Here is a 26,931-nt window from a genome sequence, read left to right as displayed (position 1 = left end):
TAATTTTAATTGCCTCATAAAAGATGTAAAGTGGCTGATGCATACAAGAGCCTGAACAAGGCAATAATCTACTCCTGTGCTGTGTGAAGAAGCAAAGCCCATTTATTTACAATCATGCGCTCATTCTTTCCTTTTAAATAGGACACTGGAAAAATCAGGGTCAGGAATCAACTGGGGCCACTGAAGTTTTAATGCCACCGAAAATCTGCTTGGTTTAACATACTTGAACAATTTTTTCTTTGACACGTTTACTGTTTATGCATTTCTTAATTACATTTTTATATTAAAGGGGACATATCACGAAAATCTGACTTTTTCCATGTTTAAAGGTGCAGTGTGTAGATTTTAGAAAGATCTTTTGACAGCAATGCAAAGACTTTACAAAAGTATTGTTTTTATTACCTTAGAATGAGCCATTTTTATCTACATGCACAGTGGATCCCCTTACATGGAGGCCGCCATTTTGCAGCATCATGTTTTTACAGTAGCCCTGATACTGATAAAAAACTTCTCTACAGAGCGCATTTGTCACTATGTTGTCTCAGACAATGACATGTTTGTCCTATGACAGCTACCGTAGCTTCTCTTTGTGCTTCAAAAGGGAGGGGTGCAATTCACAACCTCACCAGTAGATTCCGCTAAAATCTACACACTGGACCTTTAAGTGCTATAATTGGGTCCCCGTTGCTTCCATCAACCTAGAAAATGTGAAAAATACAACAAGCAGTAACTTAGTTTTAGTTAACCATTCTCTGCAAGCACGTGAAAAAATAGGTCATTGAAATTTGGCTCCCCTTGTGATGTCAGAAGGGGATAATATCACTCCTTAATCTGCACTATCCAACCACGGCACTGCCATTTAGTTTTTCAGATCAGCTCATTTGCATTTAAAAGGACATATCCAAAAACTGGCACATTTTTGCTCAAAGTGGCAATTTTATAATAAATTATCCACGTGGTATTTTGAGCTAAAACTTCTCACACACACACACTCTGGGGACACCAAAGACTTATTTGGCTTCTTAAAAAAGTCTTGGGAAATGTCCCCTTTAAGAGTATATTGCAACAAATTAAACTGCACTGAACCTAACAGGATAACACACAATGAGCATGCACCATTACAAATACACAGATCGTCATAAAGTTTAATAAAGCCTTTCAAAATTCAAAACTCAGGCATTTGAATTTGAGTCACACATTATGCAACAAACAGGTCCTGAGTGTAACACGAAGATGCCTCTGGCTAGAAGTGCTTCAAGAAGAATCTCAACATTTACTGTATGTACCTCATGTTGTGCCCATTTAAAAGGAAAAAAATGAGCTTAATAAAGAGGTCAGTGCCTTAACTATAAATATTTATTCATTTATGCAAAATGCTTTAAAAAAAAGTTATCATGCAAAACCTTACAAAAATAGGTCATACCACAGAAAATGCATGACACTATTAAAATGACTCAGCATGCACGGATATGACTTTCCACAGTTTTTCGCCCCCTGTCTGATATGCTAAATAAAGTTCAAAACCCCTGTTTGTCTCTGGTGAGACTTACAGTTATTTCAGATATGCTGCAGTGGAATTCAAGTGGAAAAGTCTCAACGTTGCGTTGAGAAAGGTTGAGAAAACTGCTGAGGTAAGCGCTGTTTCGTCTGCTAGAATATTAAGTAATCGTCCGGCGAAGATTTCTTCTAAACAGAGACTTTCTATGCAGCGAAATGAGAAGTAAATCAATTAGGTAATGATGTGACACATTTCTTATGCGTGATACATACTAAGCAGCGAGTTTCTTGCAAAAGAGGCACTTCTTAGCAAATAGCTGTATTTGATCTTCCATGAAAGTAGCTTTGAATAAATATTGTGCTGGTAGTCAGGAGTCTGGGCTGCAATACAAACCATGCGTGTGTGATCACAATCCAGCTATCGTATGCGCAATAAATGATTGAGATCTGCTGATCTTTACCTTGCTTAGTGTCTTGACATATGCAAATAACATGCACCAAAGTGTATATGCCAGTCTATAGTTAAACAGAAGAGATAACAAACAGGCCCATCAAAAATAAATTGCGTTTGCTTCATTACACACACCCACTCACCACATGTTAAACACAAGCTTCAACCCACTCACAAGACTACTGTGCAAATGACACCAGCTGTGTTTACTCAGAAAACATTGTTAAGACGCAAAAGCAAGAAAGCTACAATATAGAAACGTATTGTACATTACAGTAAAACGAAAAAATAAAATGCAACCAGACCATACGTGCCATTCATCCCGGAGGCATCCCGTCCAGGATTTCGGTGCGTCTTCCGGAAGTCGTATTTGTTGACCGCATACGCCATTCAGTTAAAAACATAAGATATACAATCGTAGTTTCATTCTTACCTTAAAATCTAACGGTTGCTTTTCTGTAATAATGGGTGATTCTCACGAAACCATTGAAACACCACGGCACTAATGATTTTAGCTTTAAAATGTGTAATATAGTAACATTAAAAAGCATCAGAATTAACACAATACTGTGTTCTACCTTGCACAATGTGTGATTTCAACATAAGAATTTATAATTGAAAATTTTATCTCATTTTCTGCTGAAATTCTCATTACCGCAATGTGTCCGGCTGTGTTTGAACATGCGTTATGTTGTAATTTAATCAAATTAACACAAAAATATTAAGAAAAAAATAAATGGATGTTTTGCTAGACTACTTTAGATGACAGAAAAAATATTTACTGAATATTCATGTATAATAATAATGAAGAAAAATTAGGAAAATTATGTGTCCATGCCTGATGTTCTCATCCTCCGCAACACTTTTTGAGAACAGTTTAAGCACAAATACAGAATTTTAATAAAGTTTGATTTTGAGTGACCAAGCACATGGACCAGTTACTTCAAGATGACTACCAGGTAAGATCTTTTTTTTACAGTTAATTTGAAATATTGTCTTGTCAGAATGCTTACACGACATTTTGATTATCATTACCGCAACAGATGCTTATTAAATGTTAATTTAATTAATAGAAGCATAATACTTTGATTTTAAATGCATGTGCAGAATCTCCAAATTATGTTCTTTCATGTTTGTCATGTCATTTTGAAAATATGTCAGTGTTGATGTTTTCTGACTGTTGTGGTAATGAGATTTTTTAGGACTTATTTTTTAAATTATGTTACAAAAAGTGTTAAATGATAAGTAAAAGTTTTTAAATTAATGTTCCCATTTACTCCAGACTTTGTTTTTCAATATCTGGTGGGAAAAAAGTATATTTAAGCAATTTTTACATTTTCATGCTTGACATTTTTAAAACCAAGTTTTCGTGAGAATCACCCTAATATAATAATCCTCTATGACGTATGCGGTCGACAAATACGACTTCCGGGAGACGAACACAAAATCCTGGACGGAATGCGTCCGGGAAGAATGGCACGTATGGTCACCCTAAGCATACCAGCACCAAAACACAACATACGCTGGTCTTGCTGATATGACCAGCATGGGATGCTGGTGGTAATGCTGGTTTGGTGCTGGTATAGCTGGTGCTAATGCTGGTTTGGTGCTGGTTTAGCTGGTGCTGGTTTAGCTGGTGTTCACTAGCAAACCAGCACCAAAACACAACATATGCTGGTACTGCTGGTTTTTCCAGCAGGGCCCTGATAGACCTCCACTGACAAACAGCTTTGAACTTGACCTCTCACATTGAAAGCAAGAATCACCCCCAAACCACAACATCTCAGTGTGATCCCCTGTGAGAAAAAAGACCCGGAACATGTGAACTGTATATGTGAATTGATGATTTTGTTGGTTTATTTGATCTTCACGTGCATTGATGACTCTTCAGCATGTTGCATACAAGCAACTGCTCACATTATGCAAATACACTATTAGGTGCTGTAGTGACTTGCAGGCCGTGGGCATCTATGTTTAGATCTGACACTTATGTGTCTGATCTATCACTGTGTCAGCCAGCTTGGATTACAGGGCATGACTGTATCGTCAACAGCAAGTGCTTAGAGACAAAGAGGGAGAGGTTAAATAGACTCTGTGAACTTATACAGACAGACCTAGTTAGCAAAAGAAGACCACTGTACACAAACGGAAACAGAATTGCACTTTTTAATAAGACTTGCATTGGGAAAACATGTGTGCACCACCACAAATAATAATAAAAAAAACAACAAAGAACAAACTTCTATAGCTTCTTGGAGAAGCTCCAGCAAGTTAAAAGCTGACTGACAGAAGGTCAAACTGTGAAACACACAACCACGACCAAAGAACAACCAAAATATTGTGCAACATGCATGAAATGGCAAACATAAGCTGCTTTATTGTCTAGGCCTGCAGTTTTATTATTACTCAAGTTGTTTTTAATGTCACATTTTTTATTGAACATGTGTTTTGTGTGCCAATACGTTTATTACTTAATGTTATATGATTGATTGTGTAAAGCCTACACTTTTTACTAAGCAAATAAAGCTTGGATCTTAAAAGAATGAAGGGGGGTGTTGAAGCACATGAGAGACACATAAAGCCCAGACCAGACGGAAGTATTCAATTCACTCAGGTCCCAAAACAGCTGTTGTCAAAATAGCTTATAGTGATTAAGAGACCAAAGGACAAAATCTTCCAGTGCTATATTATCAGTTGCAAGACCTGCTGCTTACAGTCAACAGACTGAACAGAACAAGCAATATAAATACTGATAATGTCAATATTAATAAACCTGTGTTGGATTGTTCGGCTTGGTCAATGTTATCTTGGTGTTTCACAAGATTTTTAGATATTCCTGGAACTTAAACAATCATTAAATATACATTATGAAACCACAGTCATGCCAGTTGACACGTCTTATCTTTAAAAGTTACTCATGAGATAGAAATTTGGATATCAATAGCATTATAAAATAAGGCTCTTTATAAAAAGCAAGGGAATGAGAGTGAGAATGTACCCACAATTACATTTTGCTACACCATTAATGACCCATTAAGAGTTAAATACACACACAATACACATTTGGGCTTTGAAATCAGATAGGCCTATTGGGCCCGACTACACAGAGAATGCTTAACTGCTGGAAATGAAAAGATTTACAAGCATAGACACTAAAGACAGGGTGGAGCTGTTTACAGAGGACCCCTTTGGAAATGTATTTAAGGGGAATTCATCTGATCTCCAAATACACATAGCAAGGCAATTAAAGAGTTTAAAAGACTTTAAAAACTTTCTTTATCCCACAACGAATTAATTCATTTTTTTCACTGCAAGACTTGATATTAATATTAATATGTTTCTGAACAATTTGAGATTTTCTTTCTCCCACATTCTTAAAAATAAAGGTGCCATAGATGATAATTTTTGGTGTCCAAAAGAACCATTTCTTTTTTACCCTTGTAAAACAATGCCGGAACCACATCTTGAACATTTCAAGGGACCAAAGCATTTAGGGGTATATGTATGTTTATTAAAAATATCATTGCATTAATAGCAATAGCATTGTGGTTCCAGCTCTGATCCTGTTTTGTGCACAGAAAGGTTCGGTGGACGTTTAGGATAAGTCAATTTTCTTAAAATAATCCAGATAATTTACTCACCACCATGTCATCCAAAACGTCGATGTCTTTCTTTGTTCAGTCGAGAAGAAATTATGTTTTTTGAGGAAAACATTCCAAGATTTTTCTCATTTTAATGGACTTTAATGGACCCCAACACTCAACAGCTCCAATGCAGCTCAAAATTGCAATTTCAAACGACCCTACACGACCTCAAACGAGGCATACTTATCCAGCGAAACGACTGTCAGTCTCTGCAAGAAAAATAAAGAATATGCACTTTTAAACCACAACTTCTCTTCCTCCTCCGGTCCCTCGACGCGCCAGCGCGACCTCACGCAATTGTGTAATGACGCCGAAAGGTCACGTGTTACATATATGAAACGCACATTTGCGGAACATTTTAAACAATAAACTGACACAAAACATTAATTAGTATCATTCCACATACAACAAAGTCGGACAGTCCTCTTTCTCCACACTTGTAAACACTGGGCCGTAGTTTCGCATTCGTCATCCGTGACCTCTTGATGTGATGGCGTATTGACGTGGGGTTGCGCTGGCGCGTCACAGGACCGGAGGAGGATGAGAGGTTGGTTTAGGAGTGTTTTTTTCTTGCCAAGGGTGACAGTCGTTTCGCTGGATAGTATCTTTGTGCCTCGGTTGGGATCGTTTAGAGTCCTTTAAAGCTGCTTTGAAACTGCACTTCCAAACCGCACCACCACTGCTAAGTGTTGGGGTCCATTAAACAGAGAAAACTCCTGGAATGTTTTCCTCAAAAAACATAATCTCTGCTCAACTGAACAAAGACAGATATCGACATTTTGGATGGCATGGTGGTGAGTAAATTATCTGGATTTTATTTAAAAAAAAATGTTCTAATCCTTTAAAGGTTCTTTATGTAACCATACATCCCTTTATACTGTCCAAAGCCACATTAAACATTTTAAAGACTCCGGACAGGAGCGCAAAGTCATTCTATGTGCCATTAAAGGCTCTGAGTAAGTTGTTTATGTAAAAGACCTCTCACGGCTGTGGAATTCAGACTTTCACAATCTTTCAAAAACACTGCGGAGGATCCAGAGTAAAAGGCTTAAAAAAGGAAATAACCTGCAGCGCTGACTACTCTCACTCTCTCTTTCTCTCTGCGCTGTACACGTGACGATAATTTTGTTTGACAAAATCTTCCAGAAAGGCCTTTTTACCATTACGCAAACAATAATACTGATGTCTAGTTCACATTAGGTACATTAGGTCAAGGTTGTCCGGTACTCCTCTCTGTGTTGTAAGTGGGGAGTAGGCTACTTTGGTGGTTTTGGCGAGAGGTACAACGAGAGTAATCTCACCCACCCATGTCAATTCTCAAGCCGTTCTTTAATGCTGTGAACTATTAACGACACAGCCTTTGTTTATTGTTACAGTATCCTTTAGAGAGATTCAGGTGTGACTTTCGGCTATGCATTTATTCATCTTAAAAACAAACCTTGATTACAATAAGATGTGTTTAGAATTATTTACAGCAGACATATGAAAGGCCCATTATTGAATGAAAGGGCTATTCACATTGTGGGTGATGATAACTAGTTTTTCAAAACGGTTAAGAGAATAGCAAAGTCTATCACTACTATAGCAATAAAGAAATGAGGAATGAAATTGTTGGGATCACTTGCAGAGCGTTTCCAGCTGATGAACGATCAAACGTTGACAGCCAATCAAAATCCATTCAAATTTAAAATTCTCACGCATTAAAAAAATTTAAAGATAAAAAATGTATATTTGGAATGACTACCATAGTAGGAAAAAAGGGGCCCCCGATCGGTTTGGTTATAAACATTCCCTAAAATATCTTCCTTCATGTTTATCAGAACAAAGAAATATATTGACTTAACAACATGAGAGTGAGTAAAGAATGACATAAATTTTGTTTTTGGGTGAACTATCCCTTTAAAACATGTTTATATGATCAAATACATAATTGTATTATTATTATTGCCTAAACTACTTTAAAGGATTAGTCAATTCTCCTTAAAAAAAATCCAGATAATTTACTCACCACCATGTCATCCAAAATACCGATGTCCTTCCCTGCTCAGTCGAGAAGAAACCACGTCCTCCTGAGGACAACATTCCAGGATCTTCCCCATTTAAATGGACTTCAATGGACCCCAACACTCAACAGTTTTAAGGCAGTTAAAAATGGCAGTTTCAAAGGAATCTAAACGATCCCTAACCAGGGACAAGGGTCTTATCTAGCGAAAGTATTATAATTTTTGGCAAAAAAGATAAAAAATATGCACTTTTAAACCACAACTTCTCGTCTTCTTCCAGTCCTGTGATGCGCCAGGGCGACCTCACGTAATACGTCATCACGTCAAGAGGTCACGGATGACGTATGCGAAACTATGCCCCAGTTCCGACGTTGTTGTATGTGGAATGATCCCAATTAATGTCTTTGTGTCCGTTTATTGTTTAAAATGGTCTGCAAATGTGGGTTTCATTTATGTAACACGTGACCTTTCATTACGCAATTACGTGAGGTCGCGCCGGCCCGCCACACAGCTGGAGGAAGACGAGAAGCCGTGGTCCAAAAGTGCACATTCTGTACCTTTCCTGCCAAAAATGACAATCTTTTCGCTAGATAAGACCCTTATGCCTCGTTTGGGATCATGTAGAGTCCTTTGAAACCGCAATTCTAAACGGAACCAAAACTGTCAAGTTCTGGGGTCCATTAAAATGAGAAAAATCCTGGAATGTTTTGCTCAAAAAACATAATTTCTTTTCTACTGAACAAAAAAAGACATCAACATTTTGGATGACATGGTGGTGAGTAAATTATCTGGATTTTTTTTTTTTTTTAAGAAAATTGACAAATCCTTTAAGGATGAGACTAGTTTTTGTCATTGGCCAACATACATACGATATATCAGTACAACTGAGAAGAGGTTACAAGTAGTTTAAAGGTCCCTTTTAAGTGTTATGCTAATAGTATTGTTGCTAACAAGATTACTGTGTTAGTTGCGGAAGTAGTGGAGCCTCTCCCCAAGAGAGACATCAGTGGGCTTATAGCATAACCCACTCAATCACACAGCTAATCCAATTAGACATTGATATAGTCTGCCCACTTTGTAAACTAGGCTAATTCACAGACACATGAAGTCTTGGTGTGCGAGACTGTTATGAGGCCAAAAAACTAGCACATCTTTAATCAAAGGCTAACTGGAATACATTGAGGAAACAAATGTGCCTTTTTTCCAAAGGCTGTCACGGGCTGATGAAAACAGAAGAGAGGATATTCATGACTTCCTGATCACTTTGGACCAGTGCTTCCGTGCTGGTAAACCACCATTAATGTCCATCAAGATGAGACAGAGCCTTTGTGAGGACATTGCTTGTTCCCATGGAGACAATATGTCTCAATCCAGAATGTGTGGAAACAGACAGGAAGAAGATTTCTTGGAAATGGAGCCTCATCCTCACAATTCTTTCTTTTGTCAACACGTATTGGACTTTTAACTTTTAGATAAAAATAGATTAGATTAATAATATTATGACTCAGTCGAACCAAGAACAACAAAATCCCCAAATATACAGTATGTTGGCGCACTGACATTCAGTATTTTTAACACATCTGTGGTGTTTAAGGACAGTTGCTGTATGGAACAACATAACATGCATTGTGCAGCAGAAATGTTTCCATTTTAAGGAGTGGTTGATCTCCCACTCAGGCCTGTGATGGTGGAACAGCCCAGGAAACCTCTTTCCACCCACACTCACGCATGAAACCTCTGACTCAACCTGAAACCATGAGAGCTGTGGAGGCATCCTGTCGAATGACTGGTGCGCCCTCTCTCAGGTTACGATGTCTGTCACTGTAACCTGCTTACTGAAGGTCACTGCAATCTAGATTGTACTAGGTAAACAAGCAGTGCAACAGGTTAATTTTTCTGTAACCCAAAATGCATGGGTCAGTACTACTACCTATACAAGGTGTTTATTGAAGAGTTATATAAAATAATATTCATCTAACATCACTTTGTAATTTGTATTATTTTAGCATTAAAACAATTTAATGCATACTTTGTTGTACTTTATTATGCACAGGCCAGTACAAGAAATTAGTTTGCGCGTTCAATACTATATAATATAATACTCTTAGCTCATATAACATGCCTTCTATTTTGATATCTTGATGTTTAGTCTATCTGTCATCAACCTGCACGTAGCCGTGATATACAATGTGCAACGCCAACATAGTATTGAGTCATACACAGGGGTGGGGCATTGCTCTTCACAACGACAAACTGCACAAACCTAACGTGTGTATGTACATATAGTGTACGGTTTTAGTGAACACTCGCACGCTCTATCACATTGCTTTGTTTATGTATTTCCCCGCCATTAAACATACCTGTTGTTGTCGAATGCAGATGAAGACATTTTATGGACACTGTTTACACTACAGTGTGCACACTATGTTTGCTGTTTGCTGAAAACATTCGCGTTCGCAACCCACCCGTGCAAACTTCAATAACAGTAGTGTAGTGCATACTATTGCGAAGCTCCGTACTGGATGTCGTCAGACCCGAGGGGCGGAGTCAGGATGTCGCAATCTTACTAAGAACAGCATCATCGAGTCAGGCTGGTGTAACACACTGAGCATATTAGACGTGCCCAGCCAAATACAGACTTTACAGTCGGACGGTCAGAACAGGGGGCACGTCTGATTTGTGATCTTATTATAACGGGACCTTTACTTGCATTCAAAGGATTAAGCAACAACAAAAAGACCAACTAACGGACTACTTTCGGCTTGTTAAACTTTCTTTGGACTATTTCTTTCTTATCGTCAAACGTACAGTAACGTGCATTCAGTACAGTCAAGGTTTGTTTTTTTCCGGACCACCAACTTTATCTGCCTATCCAAGGACGCCGTAGCCACAGTGGAAAACAAACGCAAAGAAGAAAAATATTGTACACCCAGGACGCGTTCATTCAGCGGGAGTAAGGAACAAAGACATTGGTGCCAAGCAACAAACGCGCTCTCCGGTATTGCCGCCAGACTTCACGGATCATTTTGCTACGGATGAAAAAACAGACAAAGTTTACGACTGATAGAAGCCAAAACTGCATTGTAGCCTATGCAATACGTGCAAAAGACTCTTTAATGCGATCTACTGCACGCGCGTCCTCATAAACTGACTCGCATTTATTCTGTTATTCCTTGGAAAACATATTTTCCTTTTTGTTTTGCCAAAATTCAACTACAGTTTACAATTAGTAATCGTTTCATATCATTTTTGCGTTTTATTTATTTTTTTCAATGGAAATGATCTCCTTCCAGTAGACGTGAACTGAAGTTAGGTGCGCTCGTACTTTTCATTGTTCTGTTTTGGAGAGGAGCGGGTCCTTTGTCTACAGCAGCGAGGTAAGGCACTCATACAAACCTTCACATAACCTCTAGGAATCACAGTTTTGGTAGATTAACGTAAGACCAAAGATTGGTATCAATTATTGATCAACTTTCCCATTTAAATGGTTGAGAAATAGTTTGGTGGTTAAACTTTATAGGGATGTTGCAACTCCCGGTACACCTCAATATTGTTTGAACTTTGTCAGCGCGCACTTGGCATCCTATTTATTAAGCGCACACCAAACCTCCACGAAAGCGCTTTTTTAAGAAAATAAGATACATTTTTGGGATAAATGCGCTTGAGGAGTGTAAAAGAGGGTGATGTGGAAGAAACTGAGCTACGTCATTGTGTGACGTGCACTTGAATGTGTAATAACTTAAACACTGTATGACTCACAGGCGCCGAGCTGCATTACGAAAGCCAACAGCAACTTGAGTCAGTCTGATCAAGCATATAGTCATTCACTTTTATATTACTTCGTTTCATTACACAACATCAATGAACCCATCCCATCTTTGTTTAGTTTTGTGCGTGGTATTGATCCATGGTTACGGTGCATTTTAGTATGTTGTCAAGTGCAGTTTATTTGCAATCTCACCTTTGTTACATTCACTTTCCTAATCTGTATTTATGGTGGACATGAACTCACCTGCACTGTCTTTGTCACAGATGAGTATGAACTTGTCATCTGCTACACCTTCACTGCGACTAAAGCGAGTAGACTTCGAGGACTCTCACCATGATACCTTCAAATGTAAGCGCCGCAGACTTAGCCAGCCTCCCTCTCCGGGTCTTGCACCCTGTCTTCGACCCCTGTCCCAAAGCCTGGAACAACCAGAGTCAGAGAAGCACGACGTCTCGCGTATTGGACCCTACATACTACTGGAGGCCATAGAAGGAGCTCAGACATTCAGGGCCATTCATCAGGTTACAGAACAGGAGTACACATGCAAGGTGAGCATCATGATTGATTTAAAGAATTTCTTGAATATTTTTTTACATATTATAACAATTTTTGTATGTACCCAACAGGTGTTTTCAATGAAGAAGTACCATGAGTTCATCGCACCTTACACGCGCCTCCTTCCCCACAACAACATCTGTAAAATATCGGAGGTGATTCTGGGGGAGAGCAACGTGTACATATTCTTCGAGCGAAACTACGGTGACATGCACTCGTACGTGCGCAGTTGCAAGCGGCTGCAGGAGGACGAAGCCGTGAGGCTGTTCGGCCAGATGGCAGCCGCGGTCGCGCATTGTCACGAAAACGGCGTCGTTTTACGAGACCTCAAACTGCGCAAGTTTGTGTTCACCGACTCACAGAGGTTAGTAACAACTTGTACATTTAACACTTGGGTAGGTTGCATGACTCTCATAGGTGTAACTAGATCTTGCTCATCAAGCAAATATTTAAAATTCATAAGCACATGAACTCGATGACTGATAAATGTTCTCTCTGATTTCCCAGAACAAAGCTGGTCTTGCAAAACTTGGAGGATTCCTGTCTTCTCAACGGCAATGATGACTCACTGACAGACAAACACGGATGCCCGGCATACGTCGGTCCGGAGATCTTAAACTCGCGTCACTCGTACTCAGGGAAGGCTGCCGACGTGTGGAGCCTCGGTGTTGTTCTCTACACCATGTTAGTGGGACGTTACCCGTTTCAGGACGTGGAACCCACAGCACTGTTCAGCAAAATTCGCAGGGGTGCGTTCACCATCCCAGAAACTCTTTCGCACAGGGCTAAGTCTTTGGTGTGCTGCATGTTAAGGAAATCTCCCTCCGAGAGGCTAGAAGCTGGAGATATACTTCTGCACCCTTGGCTGCATTGTAATAACAACATATCCCTTAGCCAGCACTCGAGCACCAGACACTCGACAGATCAGGTGGTCCCTGATTTTGAACCGAGTGAGAATGGAGATTGTTAATAAATCCAAAAGGAGGAATGAATAAGACTTTCATTCGGTTTACCTCCCTTACTCCCCAATCGGGGGAGTGGACTTTATCGAGAGATTGCCTCATAAGGTATGCAGGCTTCAAGGGCATCGACACCACAGTGTGTGGCAGATTCATAGCAGTGCTGTGTTTCACCAGGCAAAAACTGCTAAGCTGTTCGGGACAGGAGAAAAATGACCTTGCTGAACTGTCATTTAAGCAGAAGTAACTGTTTTGTGTCACTTCTATTTGTTGTGGTCGCTCCAAAAACGTCACACGGTGAGTGAACAAAAGCATGATAGGCTTGTGCTGTACACAAGCTACTCGCATTTCAGTGGACGTTCGTCACGGCAAGACTGGATTCGGTCCAGAAAGAACTTATAAGGCTTGTGCACACACCATAGATTCAACAGTATTGTCGATGCATGGATTTCACCCATGTAAATGTAAACCCTTGTCGTGTAATTTAAATTCTTATACCTCTAACTTGAATCCTGGGATACTTGATGCACACTTTGTGCCTTTATGTACTGTTTACATATTTTTTTGCAGTGGAAAATACAGATTTGACTATTTAAAGTGCCTTTTCCAGTTAAACATCTGTTGTCGAACATGTTGAAGTACCAAAGATTTGAGTTTTTCCCCAGTCTGCCTGTGTGGATCTGCAACGGGTTAGCAAAAGTGCTCATGTTTCCTTTTCATGTGAAGAATTCTAAAGGGTTCTGTTTTTCCACCAGTTGGATTTCTCTTTTGTAAATGTCTCTTCATCTGTTAAACTATGTATTTGTGCTGTACAGGGAGGTGCAGAACATGTTGACATGCACCACAAGAAATGTCCATATAATGGTTTAGCAGTGTGCCTGTCAAGCAAAACAAAGGCTTACATACGTTAGTTTGTGATGCCTGCATGCAATGCTTTGACCCTTTTTTGTTGAAGTACTTGTCGATTTGTAGATATCTTTTTGTTACTAGCGAGAAGTGGACACTACATTTGTTGTTCAAAGGTTGTCGTACCTAAAAAATAAAAGTATTTTGTTGTTGCCAGTACAAATAAAAAAATCAACAAGACTATAATGCATATTAATGACTCACAATGCAGGGTTCCCACACTTTAGTCAACTTCAAATTTTAGGACCTTTCAAGGACTTTCCAGGTCCAATACCCTTAAATTCAAGGACTGACTGTGGGGACACATTTCAAGTGAAATCAAGTTACATTGTTACAGTTCCCTTTTGAGGGAACTCGCGCTGCGTCACTGCGGTGACACTTTGGGACGCCTACAGTGGTAAGTGCGTCAATGTATATATCAAATTCATCCTATGGTGAGGGTTAACAACAAAGACAGGGTGACGCAGGAGCCAGGAAGTATATCGCTATCTGAGATATTGCCAAAGACGGCGTTACAAGGACGCAGGAAGTATGGCAAGGGAGACGCAGCGTCTCGTTCCCTTCTCAGGGAACAACAGTTACATACGTAACCAGAGACGTTTTCATGTTTCAAACACAACTATGCAAAAAAGCATTTTGGTATGAATCAACATTCGCATAGAGAAGATATAAGCATTTAAAGCAAACAGTTTAGCACGTTTTCTTAAAAAGTCTAGAATTTGATATGATATTATCCTACACTACACAGGGAATAATATGGATTTTTTTTCAGAACTTCTTGAATAAAATAGATTTAAACACTTTCAATGAACAGTATCTATGCATGTATATTTTCAAAAAATTCCCAGGGCCTTGAATTTTTCCCCAGATTCACAAACTTTCAAGGATTTCAAGGATCTGTGGAAACCCTGACAATGGTTAACCTGAACAATGATACCCAATAATGCATCGTTCGGGTCAGTAGTTGCAAAGTGTGAAAAAAAACAAAACAAAAAGAGATGCAGAAATGATGCAGAGTACTTTTTAATCCCTGCAAGCTCTTATTGTATTTCCAAATAAAAATAGCAATCATTGAACACTCAAGTCGGTAGATTTATTTAACAGCATTGGGGAAATAATAAAAACATTCATTAAAAGTATATTCGTAAAGAATTAAAAAAACAGAAAAAAAGTTAAAATTAAAATCAATTGGGGTTTATCAATAGTACAAAAAAAGAAAGAAAAAACACTCAAAGCAATCTGAATATCCTGTTCTTATACTGATCCAAATACATTTTTGTCATACCATCAGTGCTCAAAATGACAAACATTGAAGGGTCTCAGTCAAATCTAAAACAGACAAGGAATTTAAAGAGATTTCAACAACTGATCCCATCAAATAACATTGGACAATAAGAACTACGTTTACCATGACACAATGTATTTTAATCCTCAGTAGAAAGATTCAACTACAGGCCTGAATGTGAAAGGATGATGTTGAAAGTCCCATTTGAACATCGAATGGTAAGTTTTGTAATACTATGTACTCATTCTTCACACCTTATTTCTAGTTAATCCGATCACACCCGGTACTATTCCAAATAACTTTGTTACACAGGCGGCAAAGTCACTTAACGCAAATAACAATTTCTTAATGATGGACAATTTTGCCCTTGTAACTGTGAGACGAGCAAGTCTTTTCAAAATAAACCCGAGTTACAATGTTTACTTCACATGTTATACACCTCACAAATGTTACAAAATCCAATGATAGTGGAAAAAACAGTAACAAAGTACAAAGCGCTAACAAAAGCAGACCCATCATGTCCATAATAATAAATCTACTAACGTTCCACTCACATTTCTATTCTTTTTGAGAAAATAACATTGTAGCCAGGCAAATGTTTTTTTATATATATATCTTCAAAACAAATTTGCAGGTTGTGGAAGAGATGTGAAACACTTACTATTACAATTTAAAGAAATAAAAAGAAGGTAAAATATCTATAAATGACGGCAATTTAAAATGGTATGGAAATAGTGTTGCTGAGTGTTGTTTCAGAATATGAATAAAATTTTTATAAATCAAAACATGCATCTGTTTGAAATGTCATTCCTGTTTAATGCCTGAAATGCCTTTTAACTTAAAAAATAAAAACTGAATACATCTGCAAAGAGTAACCTGAGACAAATGACATGGAAAGTTGGAAGATGCCATCTAGTGGAAATACTTTTTGTGCCTTTTATAAAGCTTGAACACAAAAGAAGCGTGAAGTTCAACTTGCATATCCAACAAGCTAAGTAAAAACCTAAAAAGATGATGCCTCTAAAAATATCACATTACTTTTGTTTCCTCGAAGGCCAGTAAAGAAAACATCATCGGGAAAGTCTTAAAGGAAAGTACACAAAATAGCCATGTGGTATCGGTAATGGTTCAATTGCTATGAGTAGCACTTAAAAAATGTCTGGATTGCCACACCGCTTCTGTTTTTCTTTCTTTTTTTTCAGAAAATGACCCACAATTAAAAAATGAATGGAGGGAAAATACCAAAAATTTAAACTTAGGCAAGAAGTTGCTGGTTTCGGGGGACAGGACTGAGAGATCCCATTATCAGGCACACAGTGCACCATACCTTTTGAAAAGAACACTTGTTATAAAACAAGCTACTGCTTGTCAGGCTGGTTATATTAAAATAACACTGTGTGTAATTACACTGCAATGTTACTTTTGGCTGCTTGCCCTTTACTAGCAAATACATGGAAATCATATTTTTGGCACAGCAAAAAAAAAAAAAAAATCACATGACAAATTTGTCATAAATTACTCCAATATGTTCTTGCAATAGTCGTAATTGGAAATTACCCTGTTTAAAAATTCTTCTTTTGGTTTAATGAAAGAAAGTCATATGGGTTTCGGATGGCACAACGATGAGTAAATGATTAAATAAGTGAGTGAATAAAGGAACTATTCATAGTGCTATACAATGATTTCTCACCTCTCTTCATCCATGTTCTCCTCTTCCTCAAAGCTGCCCTCATCCAGCTCCAGATCCAGTTCAGTGCCGATACCAGAATCTCTTGGAGCCATGAAAAGACTAAATACCACCACAATGTATCAAAAATACAGTCATTAGCCTCAATCTCATTGAACTCCACACAGAATCATACTCTGATGCGTTTGCTTTCTCTGACCTACAGATCCTCACCTGACAGAACGACATGTAAAGAACACAATCCTCTTCAGTCTTTTGTTATAAAAGAAGTAATTGAAGGACCACAGGTTGCCTTCTTCCCCATACGGGTCTGAATCCAGATCTGGATTGTAACTGTCACAGAATGCAATCAAATTTTGACTGATAATGCAATTGGATTAGTCAAACAATGAATTGGGTTTTAAATGCTATGTATCTACCTGTATATGTCACATTCAGCAAGGATGATCTCCTTGTCTATAGCCTCCCATAACTGAGGCTGCAGGTGACTATACGATTCCCCGGCAGCAGCAGACAAACTGCTGTTTACTGCGTTAAACACCTGCGGAAAAAGAAATAAACCTTTTATCAGTGTTTTTATCATTTTTATGGTAATTAAAAAGAGTAATATATGTTAATATGTGTCAATTTAATAATCCAAACGTCCTCTTACCCAGTTGACACTGGGCTCTCTGCTGAAATCGTGGCCTTTGGTACGACTGAAGTCGTAGTCCGGCCGGAAGGATTCATTGAGCGTTGCGATCAGGTAAAACAGTGTCTTTCTGCTGCATTTGTCTGACAGCGGACCTTCTCCCTCATCCAAACTCTGACTCATTCTGAAAGCAACATATTTTAAAGACGACGCAATGAGTGTTCAGCAAGTTGTTTGTAGTAGGGGGCAGATAACTGTGAAATACTTACTTGTTAGGACTGATCCCAGAGCTCTGCGGAGGAGACAAAGCTTCCAGTACGTGTGGCTGTCCCTCCTGACAAAACTGCTTAAACATCTGCTTGTCATCACCTGCCATCTTACAGGAATAACTCTCAATTCTAGTGGAGACAAATCCAATGATGACCACAATACAGAGATAGATAAAACAAAGAGGTGTATAGTAAAAATAACTGTGACACACAAAAAAGTGCATAAATACACATAACGTACCGTCCAATAATCTTACAGTCGCCCATCTCAATTGTAAGCTGACTGTTTACAGCCTCAAAACTTGAGTTTTCCAGGAGCTTCATGGTTTACTGAGTATAAGGACAGCACTGCAATGACGCTTTACTACCGCTAGATGTCAATCTTTTTGATAAACAACAATCGGGCAGTAGTGCAGTTACTACGCCGTTAAAACAACCCAAACTAACGTTAGTTTGGCAAATACGAGCCGTAGACTAAAATTACAATTACGGAACAGATAGTCAGTACTAGTTTAACATTAACCAACCTCGATGTCTCCAACAAAAGCTCCTTTAAAATATCTTCTCTGTTTCGAGAACAAACGGCTCTATGAACTCAAAATGTAAACACAAACTCCTCGTGCAGCTTCTTACGATCGCGTGAATAATCTTCGTCGGTTGCTTAATGCACTTCTATGTCTAATAAATATCTCTTCCTTTTTACTGTGAAATTTCCAATACCTGCCATTAAACAAGCTAAAATTTAGAGGGAAATTATGCATCCCAGCTATTGAATCAGAACTCGAAGAGAAGCCCAAGGCTTAGAAAAGCCTTAATCTTCGATTTATGGCTTCACAGAAAAAACAACACCAGAAGATGAGCGTTTTGTTTTGCAGTTTTCAGTCGCAGTAATACGCAGTTGTATCTCCTGTTTTTTATGTTATGACGTCACAGTGAAACCATAGTATTTACAGTGTTACTGCCACCTACTGTTGTGGAGTTTACACCAACGTAAAATCTATACGGTTGTGGCGACAGATTAAAACTGCTTACTTTATGTGGCATGTTTTATCTTCATAAATGTAAAGTAACTGTTTCAAAGCCCAATTTTAGACTTTTTTGTGTTGATTTAGAATTATTGTGTGACTCTCTTTGTTTATCAGCCAATAAGAAAGCTGCTAAAACTTCTTTGTTGCTCAAAGAAATTATGGTTTCATTATAATTTACTTCCTGACTTTCTGAAGATTATTTTTTATGTATTGCCAATGTTATTTATTTCTAATTATTTGTATTCTTTTTTGCACTTAGTGTCTATGAATGTTTTGTGAATTGTTTCTTTTTCCCTTTGCTTTTTGTGGACTATCCCTTATCCATACCTTGCTTTATTTTGAGTTTGCTGCCTTTTAATTTGTGTGCTTAATAATGTATCCCCTGTGGCTTTTGTTCAATAAAAAATACGGTTGTGGCTAGAAGGGATACAAAATCTAATGAAATCTCGCCGCTGTTTTCATCCTAATCCTACCCCAAATCTAACATCTCGCGAGATTTGGCCGTAGCTAAACCAGAACCCCAGAAACCAGAACCTCCATACAATAATTAAGCAATAAACATTATTAAATGATTTGTTTATGCTTTATTTTTATACTGTAGTTATTATTTTACAAACTTGCATAGTTTCCCCAGAGTATTAAAAAAGCAAAAGCTTTTGGTACTGGTATGTTGTGTATTTAAAACTCAAACACCACATTTGTATTTGTTGGACGCGTTTATCCAAACGTCTTTCAGTACATTCAGAAAGTATTTTATCACTTTGTGTGTCCAGAGGGAATCAGACCGATGTATTTTTATTATTCAATTCTTTATCAATTGAGAAACAGGAACACATAAAAACAAATATACTTGAATATAGATGTAAACTACAAATATATGACATCACATACTTTTAAACATATTACTTTAATGACATTTACTGACTTGACCAGTCCAGAAACAAAGTCAGTTTAGGTTGATTTTTAGTGGGGGTTCAGATATTATAGATATTCATGTAAAGTACACTGTAATGTTGCATTTGTTATAACCTAGATGTAACTGTAAACAACGCTTTATGTGACAAACACCCAAATGGTTTACAAAAAAGTCTTTCAAACACTAATACATATTTGAGCTAAAACATTTTATTTACAAATATGACTTTGTAGGAGCAACACAACTGAAGGCAGGCGTCAGCAGCACAAAACATGACTTTTATGTCCCATTTTCTAATGCAATGGGTGCCATGTCAAGTTTAACTAAAATAAAAGGAACCAATTAACAGAATGAGCTAAATGGTTCCAAGCAGACAAACAAACAAAGTATTTACGTAAGCAAAGATATGCAAAGCTGAAACATTTTCCCTGAGCACACGGCTTTCCATTTTCACATTTTAAATGAAGTCAAAAGTCCAAGAATGATTCACTATTAAAATAAATGGAAAACATTTATGGACGGCCCCAAGGAAATTTTAAATGAAAATAATTGGTGGTACAATTTCTCCTGCACAAATGAAAGAAAAAAATTAAAACAAATTTCAAAGTTTAATCATTAATAAAAGGTTTCATAGCATTAAAAATGATATAAGATGAATGAAACTGAATAAAATGTTTTTCTATCAAATGTGAGGGAAATCACTTGTTGAAATAATCTTTTTGCATGAGAACATAAATGAATAAAGAAGTGTTGCTTTGCTGTGCCTCTAACAAAAAGCAAATTTTAGCATACACAGTACACAATAGAAAACTTTTTATCACTGCAATACATGATTTATGTGCTAGTGCTATACATCACTTTCAACATAATCAAATATACCTGAGGCTGTCTTGCTAAACATATGTGAACAGATTTTTTTTTACTTTTTGACGACTATAAGTAGTCAAAATAAAGGGAACCGGGGGGAAAAAAGACACTAGTGTTTCTGAAGCACTACTGGACAATAAAGAAATCGTATTTACATTGACAAAAAAATTAAAAGGAACATTAAAACAGACAAGTATCTGGGTTTGCAAATAAAACAATTTTAATAAAAAAAGCGCCTTTCTATCCTTAACCTATCCAAAAGTGTTTTGTATATAGCAGAGGGCACTTGGAATATCTAACTGTCAATCATCTCTGATAGTTCCAAAAGAAGGTCGTCCTCTCCCTTTCCCGAGTCCAATTCTAATTCATCCTCAAGTCGATCATCAGTAAACTCATCTAACAGGTCTTCAAAATCATCCATTGATGATGAACTGGTAACGGCAACAGTTGTGGAACGAACAGTTGTGCTGCTGGACCGTCGAAAACGCAAACTAGGTGTTCTGGTCACCGGGCTACAAAACAAAATGCACAGATTTAAGAAAATAAACAGAAAGCCACCACCACATCAAGTATGACACACTTTCACGGTTGATATTATTTATCCAACCTTCTAATCTTAAACATTGTAGTTTAATAAAAATATTTCCCATACCTTTTGAGGACAGCGACAGACTCGGATACTTTTGACGTAGTACTGCTGGGCTCAACTATAGGCTCCATTTTAACATCCTCTGTAGGCACCATATTAACATCCTCTGTGTTGGAGGGCACTTGCTGAGTGTCTGTCTCTATAGGTAGCGTGGGCAACTGAATAAGAAAAACAAGAATCTTTTAACTCTATTGCTAACAATGACATACCAACCCCTTGTGTAAAAATTAAAATCAAAATATCACCTTCTGCCGCTTGTTGGGCATAACCGGCGCTGAAGGTGTCTGACAGCCAGCGTTAAGAGGTTTTACTTCAGCAATGGCTGAGTGATGAACTTTGGAAACTTTCCTCTTCTGGGCAGGCTGAACTGCTGGCTTCACTACTGATGGTTTCACATTTACCTTGGGCTTCACTGAAAAGCAAACATAACAGCAATTAGAGAAAACTGTCTTAAGTTAAAAAAACTGAATAATAAAGATATGGGTAGTACCTTTGGTCTCCACTGTGTGAATAGTTCCCTCAGCCAGTTGGACTGGTATCACTGGAGGGGTTGAGGGCTTTGGCGTATCTAAAGATGGAGCACTGTCCTCAGACCGCTCTGGGGATTTTTTCTGGGGTGCTACTGCAGCAGGGACCGGTGGGGTTTTGGGTTTGAGTGTAATGCGTTGTCTCACTGAGGTCTGTGGCTGAATGGAGGGTTCAGAGGCGGGTGACGAGGCAGCGGGTGACGAGGCAGCAGATACAGATGATTCGGCTTCTTTCTGGATGGCGGAGGTGCCCTGCTCCTCCTGTTGCTTGCGAAGTCTCTTCTCTCGCATGATCTCCTCAAACGTTTTAACTTTTATGGGCTCACTCGAGCTACCCGGTTTTCCATTTGCCTGATTAAAAGCATGTTAAAGAGAAAGTGTGACTTTCAACACTGCTATACTACATATATAGAACATTAGAAAACTACATTTGATAAAACAAGTCTTACCTCCGTAACAGGTTCGGGTTTCTTATCAGCTGTATCTTGTTTTGTCTGACCCACAGTGTTTGTAGCTGCTGTTCACAAAAAATAAATGAAGCAGCTATGTAATCACATTCTCAAAGGCATGTGACAATTCGTAAAAATTTTCAAACAAGCACCTGTTCAAGCAAGAACTGCAACATATGATTTTCTGCGACTTACGTGAAGTTTTATTAATGCGCAGAATTCGCCTCTTTGGAGCTCCACTAGACTCCACTTCACAAGAGGTTGTGCTCTTATTTGTTGTCTCCTGAAGCTGTGCCTGCATTCGTGCAGCCTTCTCTCTGCGTATCTCCTCAAGTGTCTTCACTCGTACTTCTCCAGCTGTGGCAGGGGCTTTGACCGCAGCTCCAGCAGTGGAGTGCCCCTCATTCCTCTCTGGGCTTCCAGCAGCCGAGTTTGTTTCCCCAGCTTTTTCCTCCCTCATTTTTTTCTTTTCATAAAGGATTTCAGAGAATGTCTTCACTTGAGGTGCACCACTGGGTTTGCCAGTTTTTTTGGATGGGCTGGGCTCCTTCACTGGCCTTTCTTTAACAACTTTGCTTACGTTAAGGGTCCTGGCAGCCTTTTCTTGCCGAATCTCCTCAAGAGTTTTTATACGAATGTCTCCAGAGGACTTTGGCTCCGTATTAGTGGTAGCGAGGTCATTGGTCAATCCGAGTCTTTCGCGCACCGGTTTTTGAGCTGAAATTATACATATGAATAGATATAAGAATAACTTAATATTAAAAATATCAAATATCTTTGATCAAGCATGATCTCTTACCCTTCTGTGGAGGCATGTCTGTGGAAGATTCAATAAATCCACCGAGACGTTCAGCAATGCATCGCTTTAAAGGGATATCTTCCTCCACAGCAGCATCTTAGCAAAGAATTTAAATCGTGTGTCATTTTTGGCAAGTATTTTAAAAACATGACAACACATTTCCACTGTAAAATGTTAAAATTACCTTTTTTCAAAATTCTTTTTCCAAGCCTGTCTGCAATTTTTATTTTTCCTTGTTCACTACTAGAAGAATCTGAAACGGGGAATTTAATAAGGTTTTGAAATGAAATAACACGTTTGATACCATAAGCATGGTGTTTCTCAACTCCACTCGCCCCACCCTACTATGTCTACCTATAAAAACACCTGATTTAACTCATCAGCCTCCTACCAGAACCTTTCCTAATTAACACACAAACAAGCTGATGAGCTAAATCAGGTGTTTTATATTAGAAGGCATCTAAAACGTTGTGGGAGGAGGCCCAAGGACTGGAGTTAGGCAACACTGCCATAAGGTATTAGAGGAGTAAATAACTAAAAAGTTCAAACACTTGGGGTACATACCATTTCTGGCATTTTTAATTTCTGATTGTAGGAAAGCCTGAATGTTTTCTTTTTCAATAGCATTTCCGCTGTTTTGAGCAGAGCCGTGCATGTTGGGCAGCCCTGTGAACAAACAAAAAACAGAAAATGAAAAATGATCTTTGAACATCTGAACAACAAATGTCAATTATAACAAAAGTATGAATTTACCAGCTTTCTTTAAATTTGCCATGAGTGACTTCCTCAACCTGATCTCCTCTAGTGTCTGGATACCAAAGTTTAGAGAATCATCTGCATGACAGGCCAATGATTAAACCAAGCTCCCACCGCATAATAGAAAACATCACAGTAATAAAATGAAAAAATATTTACTTTTGCTTATGATCAATTTCCTGGGTGAGCCTCCGATAGATTCATCTCCTTCCTCTGAGAATTGGTCTGTAAAATGTAAGGTAAAAGAATAATAAGTATTTGTAGTTAAAGCAGTGTATCCAACACATCTTCAAAATTGCATCACAGAACCGTGTTTTTACCATCCTCATCATCATCATCCACAGGGTTGATAACCACTGGTGGATGGGTGGGACTGGGGACATTCTCTTGGGTCTCAGTTCTGATGACTCCTCTTATTTGTGGGTTAGTGTGATTTGAAGTGGGGGCTGAGACTTGGTTGACTTGGTCTTCATGTGGCTCTTCCTTATCCTTCTTCAAAGCATGTCCTGTAATGCATATGTTTAGTAGAGATGTTAGGACTACATGTACATACAAACCATTTTGTGTACGTAAAAATACTGTACCTTTGTCTGGGGGGATACAAGAGCCGTCGATGACACGTGGCTTCTTGTGATGGAAAGCACAGTGTGGTTTCTGGCAGCCGGCAGGCTGGTTCTCCCAATAGCATGGGATTTCCTTGCGGTTTTTCTATAGAAACAAAGTGGATCATTGATTAGATCCAATTTATGGCAAAAACGAGGAGTATGAATCAAGTGAGCCCTTACGTCTATCTCCATATGGCGAAATTTGCAGATGTTGCGGAAGCACCTTTGCTCTTTCCATAGGGTGCAAGTAGTCTCGCTGCCCATGGCGGCCTCACAGTGTCGAAAAGGGCAGCTGTCTCCCTTAAAAAGGCAAACAAGAACAAATTAACATGAATGTATGACCTTTGTGTAATCATAATCTCTGTAAAGAAAATACATTAATCATATTAAAGAACTTACTAACAAAGACATTTCAGACCTAAGCATAGCATACATATGCAATCTATATGTTTGTGAGCACTAGTCTTTCTAGTTTCATTATGTTTTCTAGTCTTTATTTTACCTTAGTACAAGTTGAATAATAGTAGAAGTAGCAGTCATCTCCTTGCATGGTCATTCCGGCACAATTCTCAGGATCTTCACAGTGACGCCTGGATCTCGTCCGGGACGCAATAAGGATCCGGGTGAATCTCCCTATTTAGAGTGTTACAAGCCTATTCATGCTCCTGTTGATCCCTTTATATTTTCTCATAACATTCTGTCCTGAATGAAGCAAATTGGTGGCCGATATTTAAATACTGGAGAGAAAATTTGTTGCAAGAACTTGGTTCACCTGCAGTGGCTGAGATGTTTCCTGGGGATCTCAAGCTCTTGAAGGGTCACTCCGTGCTGTGTGGATCCTGAAGGAACACTTGACTGATGAGTAAAGACTGAACAGGGTGAGAGAGGCAAGCTGTGGCCTAATCTGCCTCTCTTCGAGACCTGCTCCCATCAGACTGCTTTGTTAAAATTGGTAGTTGCTGGAAAATGTCCTTATATTTTTTCTTTTTCTCCAGTAATGCTGAGCAAGGGGTGTGGGGGTTTGGGGAGTTAAAAAAAATCCTCAAATTAGATGTCGTCAAAAAGAAGAGAGAAAAGGACAAAAAAACGGGGCTGCGTATCTTGGAGAGGATTGTGGGAAAAGGAAGTCTTCAGTGTCTCCTGAAGCCAGGTGGTACTTGGGTTGAATTTTTAAAATGGGCCGGAACTTTAGGGGGAAAAATGCCCAATGAGGGAAAAGTGGTGCGATTAAAAAAAGTGGCAATCTTCGGGGAAGCTAATTCAGCGGATATCCAAATCCAGGTTATCCTCTGGAATGAAGAATAAGCTCTTGCATAACCTACATTTCAAAGGGAAACAAAAACACTCCCCATATCCTGAACACAAAGTTATTTAAAAAAATACAACAAATGTGTATTATAGTATTCTCATGGGAGACAGGACAAGTTTTTGATTGACAGAAATAGATGGTTATACACAAATCTGTTCATATTTTGAAGCCAACTTTAAATTTTGATTTTAGTCCCCATTTTGTAAATAATGGTTCAATTATCCCCCCATCACGTTTTAAAATTTGTATTCTTTGAATCAAATTTTTGCCAATTTTCTGTCAGCACATGTAAATGTATGACGCAGATAGCCGAAAGGTATTTTGTTACATTTACAAAATCTTTGAAGGCATGAGGTAATATAAAATAATTATTAAGAGACATTTTTATCAACGAGTCAAAACAAAAAGCCAACACACAAACAAAAACCAATTACAAATAAAGATGACTTAAATCTATTTTTCAACATAGCAACTTCAAAGAATTGTATTATAACATTAGCTAACTTACTTAACGTTAGCACAGTTAATGTTAGTGTAAGGCCTAAGTTAGACCCTAACCAACAATTTTGATTGTACTCACTTTTCGTTTTATATAGGCCCGATTAATAAAACATACATAAATTGTTACAAGCGCAAAGACCCATTATTTATGTGTTTCCAGCTTATAAGTTGTGTACTTGAAACCGAAACGTTAAATGGCTGTCCGGATAGCATGTTGCTAACTCCGTGACTTTAACATGACTATTAATATAACTATTCTGACATAAATTAACCAATATGTATATAATTTCAATCAGTTCAAATAAAGCGTTCAAAATTAACGTTACCAGTTTATACCGACTGGACTAAAGTATGCTCGATTTGATGACTGGAGACTGGACGTCGCTCGCTCCTGCTCTCCGCTTCTTCTTCTTTGCATAAGCCAACAAAATGGCGGCTGGACTGGCTGCTTGACGGTTCTGGCTAGAAGGGATACAGCTACGGACAAATCTCGCGAGATCTGGGTTTAGAGTTAGGTTTGGAGGTAGGATTGGGATCAAAAACACTGGTTCTGGCTAGAAAGTATACAACTACGGCCTAAATCCTAGTGTTTAGAGTTAGGTTTGGGGTAGGATTTGGAGGAAAACAACGCGTATCCGGCGAGATTTCACGAGATTTTGATAGTAGCTGTAACCCTTCTAGCCACAACACCAGGCAGCGAAATGCAGCTGTAGACGTTAAACAGATTCGTTCGATTGTGCGATATGACATCACAATACCGCGAGAGCACTTTCAGATCTTTGCTTTCGCGTAGCTCTCGCGGTACTTTGATGGTTTTTTAGTTTGCCCAGGCCCGCATGAAGTCAAATACAGCTAGGACTGTCGACTGT

At 38.5% G+C, this 26,931-nt stretch overlaps 3 protein-coding genes across 4 annotated transcripts; 1 reads left to right on the top strand and 2 right to left on the bottom strand.

The window, feature by feature from the left end:
* Window positions 1–10,147: 10,147 nt before the first annotated feature.
* Window positions 10,148–13,964, top strand: trib3 (tribbles pseudokinase 3). The gene is made up of 4 exons (XM_055184160.2): window positions 10,148–10,972; window positions 11,628–11,912; window positions 11,991–12,283; window positions 12,427–13,964. Exons 2-4 carry the CDS (start codon window positions 11,628–11,630, stop codon window positions 12,887–12,889), a joined length of 1,041 nt encoding a protein of 346 aa, XP_055040135.1. The 5' UTR covers window positions 10,148–10,972; the 3' UTR covers window positions 12,890–13,964.
* An 827-nt stretch (window positions 13,965–14,791) lies between these two features.
* Window positions 14,792–18,585, bottom strand: maf1a (MAF1 homolog, negative regulator of RNA polymerase III a). The gene is made up of 7 exons (XM_055184162.2): window positions 17,898–18,585; window positions 17,657–17,785; window positions 17,409–17,571; window positions 17,176–17,297; window positions 16,970–17,089; window positions 16,760–16,858; window positions 14,792–16,396 (listed from the first exon to the last, which is right to left on the bottom strand). Exons 1-7 carry the CDS (start codon window positions 17,978–17,980, stop codon window positions 16,375–16,377), a joined length of 738 nt encoding a protein of 245 aa, XP_055040137.2. The 5' UTR covers window positions 17,981–18,585; the 3' UTR covers window positions 14,792–16,374.
* Window positions 18,586–19,789: 1,204 nt separating this feature from the next.
* Window positions 19,790–26,492, bottom strand: zc3h11a (zinc finger CCCH-type containing 11A). 2 transcript variants are annotated; one of them, XM_055184156.2, is made up of 17 exons: window positions 26,389–26,492; window positions 25,025–25,091; window positions 24,755–24,885; window positions 24,433–24,552; window positions 24,232–24,355; window positions 23,968–24,153; window positions 23,807–23,872; window positions 23,645–23,725; window positions 23,456–23,557; window positions 23,076–23,144; window positions 22,892–22,987; window positions 22,288–22,809; window positions 22,093–22,160; window positions 21,607–21,994; window positions 21,362–21,528; window positions 21,120–21,274; window positions 19,790–20,979 (listed from the first exon to the last, which is right to left on the bottom strand). In XM_055184156.2, the coding sequence occupies exons 3-17, from the start codon at window positions 24,806–24,808 to the stop codon at window positions 20,763–20,765; spliced, it is 2,415 nt and encodes an 804-aa protein (XP_055040131.2). In that variant the 5' UTR covers window positions 24,809–24,885; window positions 25,025–25,091; window positions 26,389–26,492; the 3' UTR covers window positions 19,790–20,762. The 2 variants fall into 2 exon arrangements, with proteins under 2 accessions (XP_055040131.2, XP_055040130.2); XM_055184155.2 differs by having other exon boundaries at window positions 25,025–25,541; window positions 26,389–26,475.
* Window positions 26,493–26,931: the final 439 nt, after the last annotated feature.

Source organism: Misgurnus anguillicaudatus, chromosome 14 (assembly GCF_027580225.2).
Source record: "Misgurnus anguillicaudatus chromosome 14, ASM2758022v2, whole genome shotgun sequence".
NCBI classification, from domain to species: Eukaryota; Metazoa; Chordata; class Actinopteri; order Cypriniformes; family Cobitidae; genus Misgurnus; species Misgurnus anguillicaudatus.
The sequence above is the reverse complement of the archived record's forward strand: the minus strand, read 5'-3'. Positions and strand labels throughout refer to the sequence as shown.

What these genes read in the sequence shown, in the direction of transcription:
- trib3 (XM_055184160.2), top strand. Translation starts at nt 11,628, where the DNA reads ATGAGTATGAACTTGTCATCTGCTACACCTTCACTGCGACTAAAGCGA. An exon ending in AACAGGAGTACACATGCAAG is followed by an intron (nt 11,913 to 11,990) that starts GTGAGCATCATG and finishes TGTACCCAACAG; the next exon opens with GTGTTTTCAATGAAGAAGTA. An exon ending in GTGTTCACCGACTCACAGAG is followed by an intron (nt 12,284 to 12,426) that starts GTTAGTAACAAC and finishes CTGATTTCCCAG; the next exon opens with AACAAAGCTGGTCTTGCAAA.
- maf1a (XM_055184162.2), bottom strand. Translation starts at nt 17,980, where the DNA reads ATGAAGCTCCTGGAAAACTCAAGTTTTGAGGCTGTAAACAGTCAGCTT. An exon ending in GACTGTAAGATTATTGGACG is followed by an intron (nt 17,786 to 17,897) that starts GTACGTTATGTG and finishes TGTCTCCACTAG; the next exon opens with AATTGAGAGTTATTCCTGTA. An exon ending in TCTGGGATCAGTCCTAACAA is followed by an intron (nt 17,572 to 17,656) that starts GTAAGTATTTCA and finishes TGTTGCTTTCAG; the next exon opens with AATGAGTCAGAGTTTGGATG.
- zc3h11a (XM_055184156.2), bottom strand. Translation starts at nt 24,808, where the DNA reads ATGACCATGCAAGGAGATGACTGCTACTTCTACTATTATTCAACTTGT. An exon ending in GGCAAATTTAAAGAAAGCTG is followed by an intron (nt 23,558 to 23,644) that starts GTAAATTCATAC and finishes GTTTGTTCACAG; the next exon opens with GGCTGCCCAACATGCACGGC. An exon ending in AAAAAGAATTTTGAAAAAAG is followed by an intron (nt 22,988 to 23,075) that starts GTAATTTTAACA and finishes TTCTTTGCTAAG; the next exon opens with ATGCTGCTGTGGAGGAAGAT.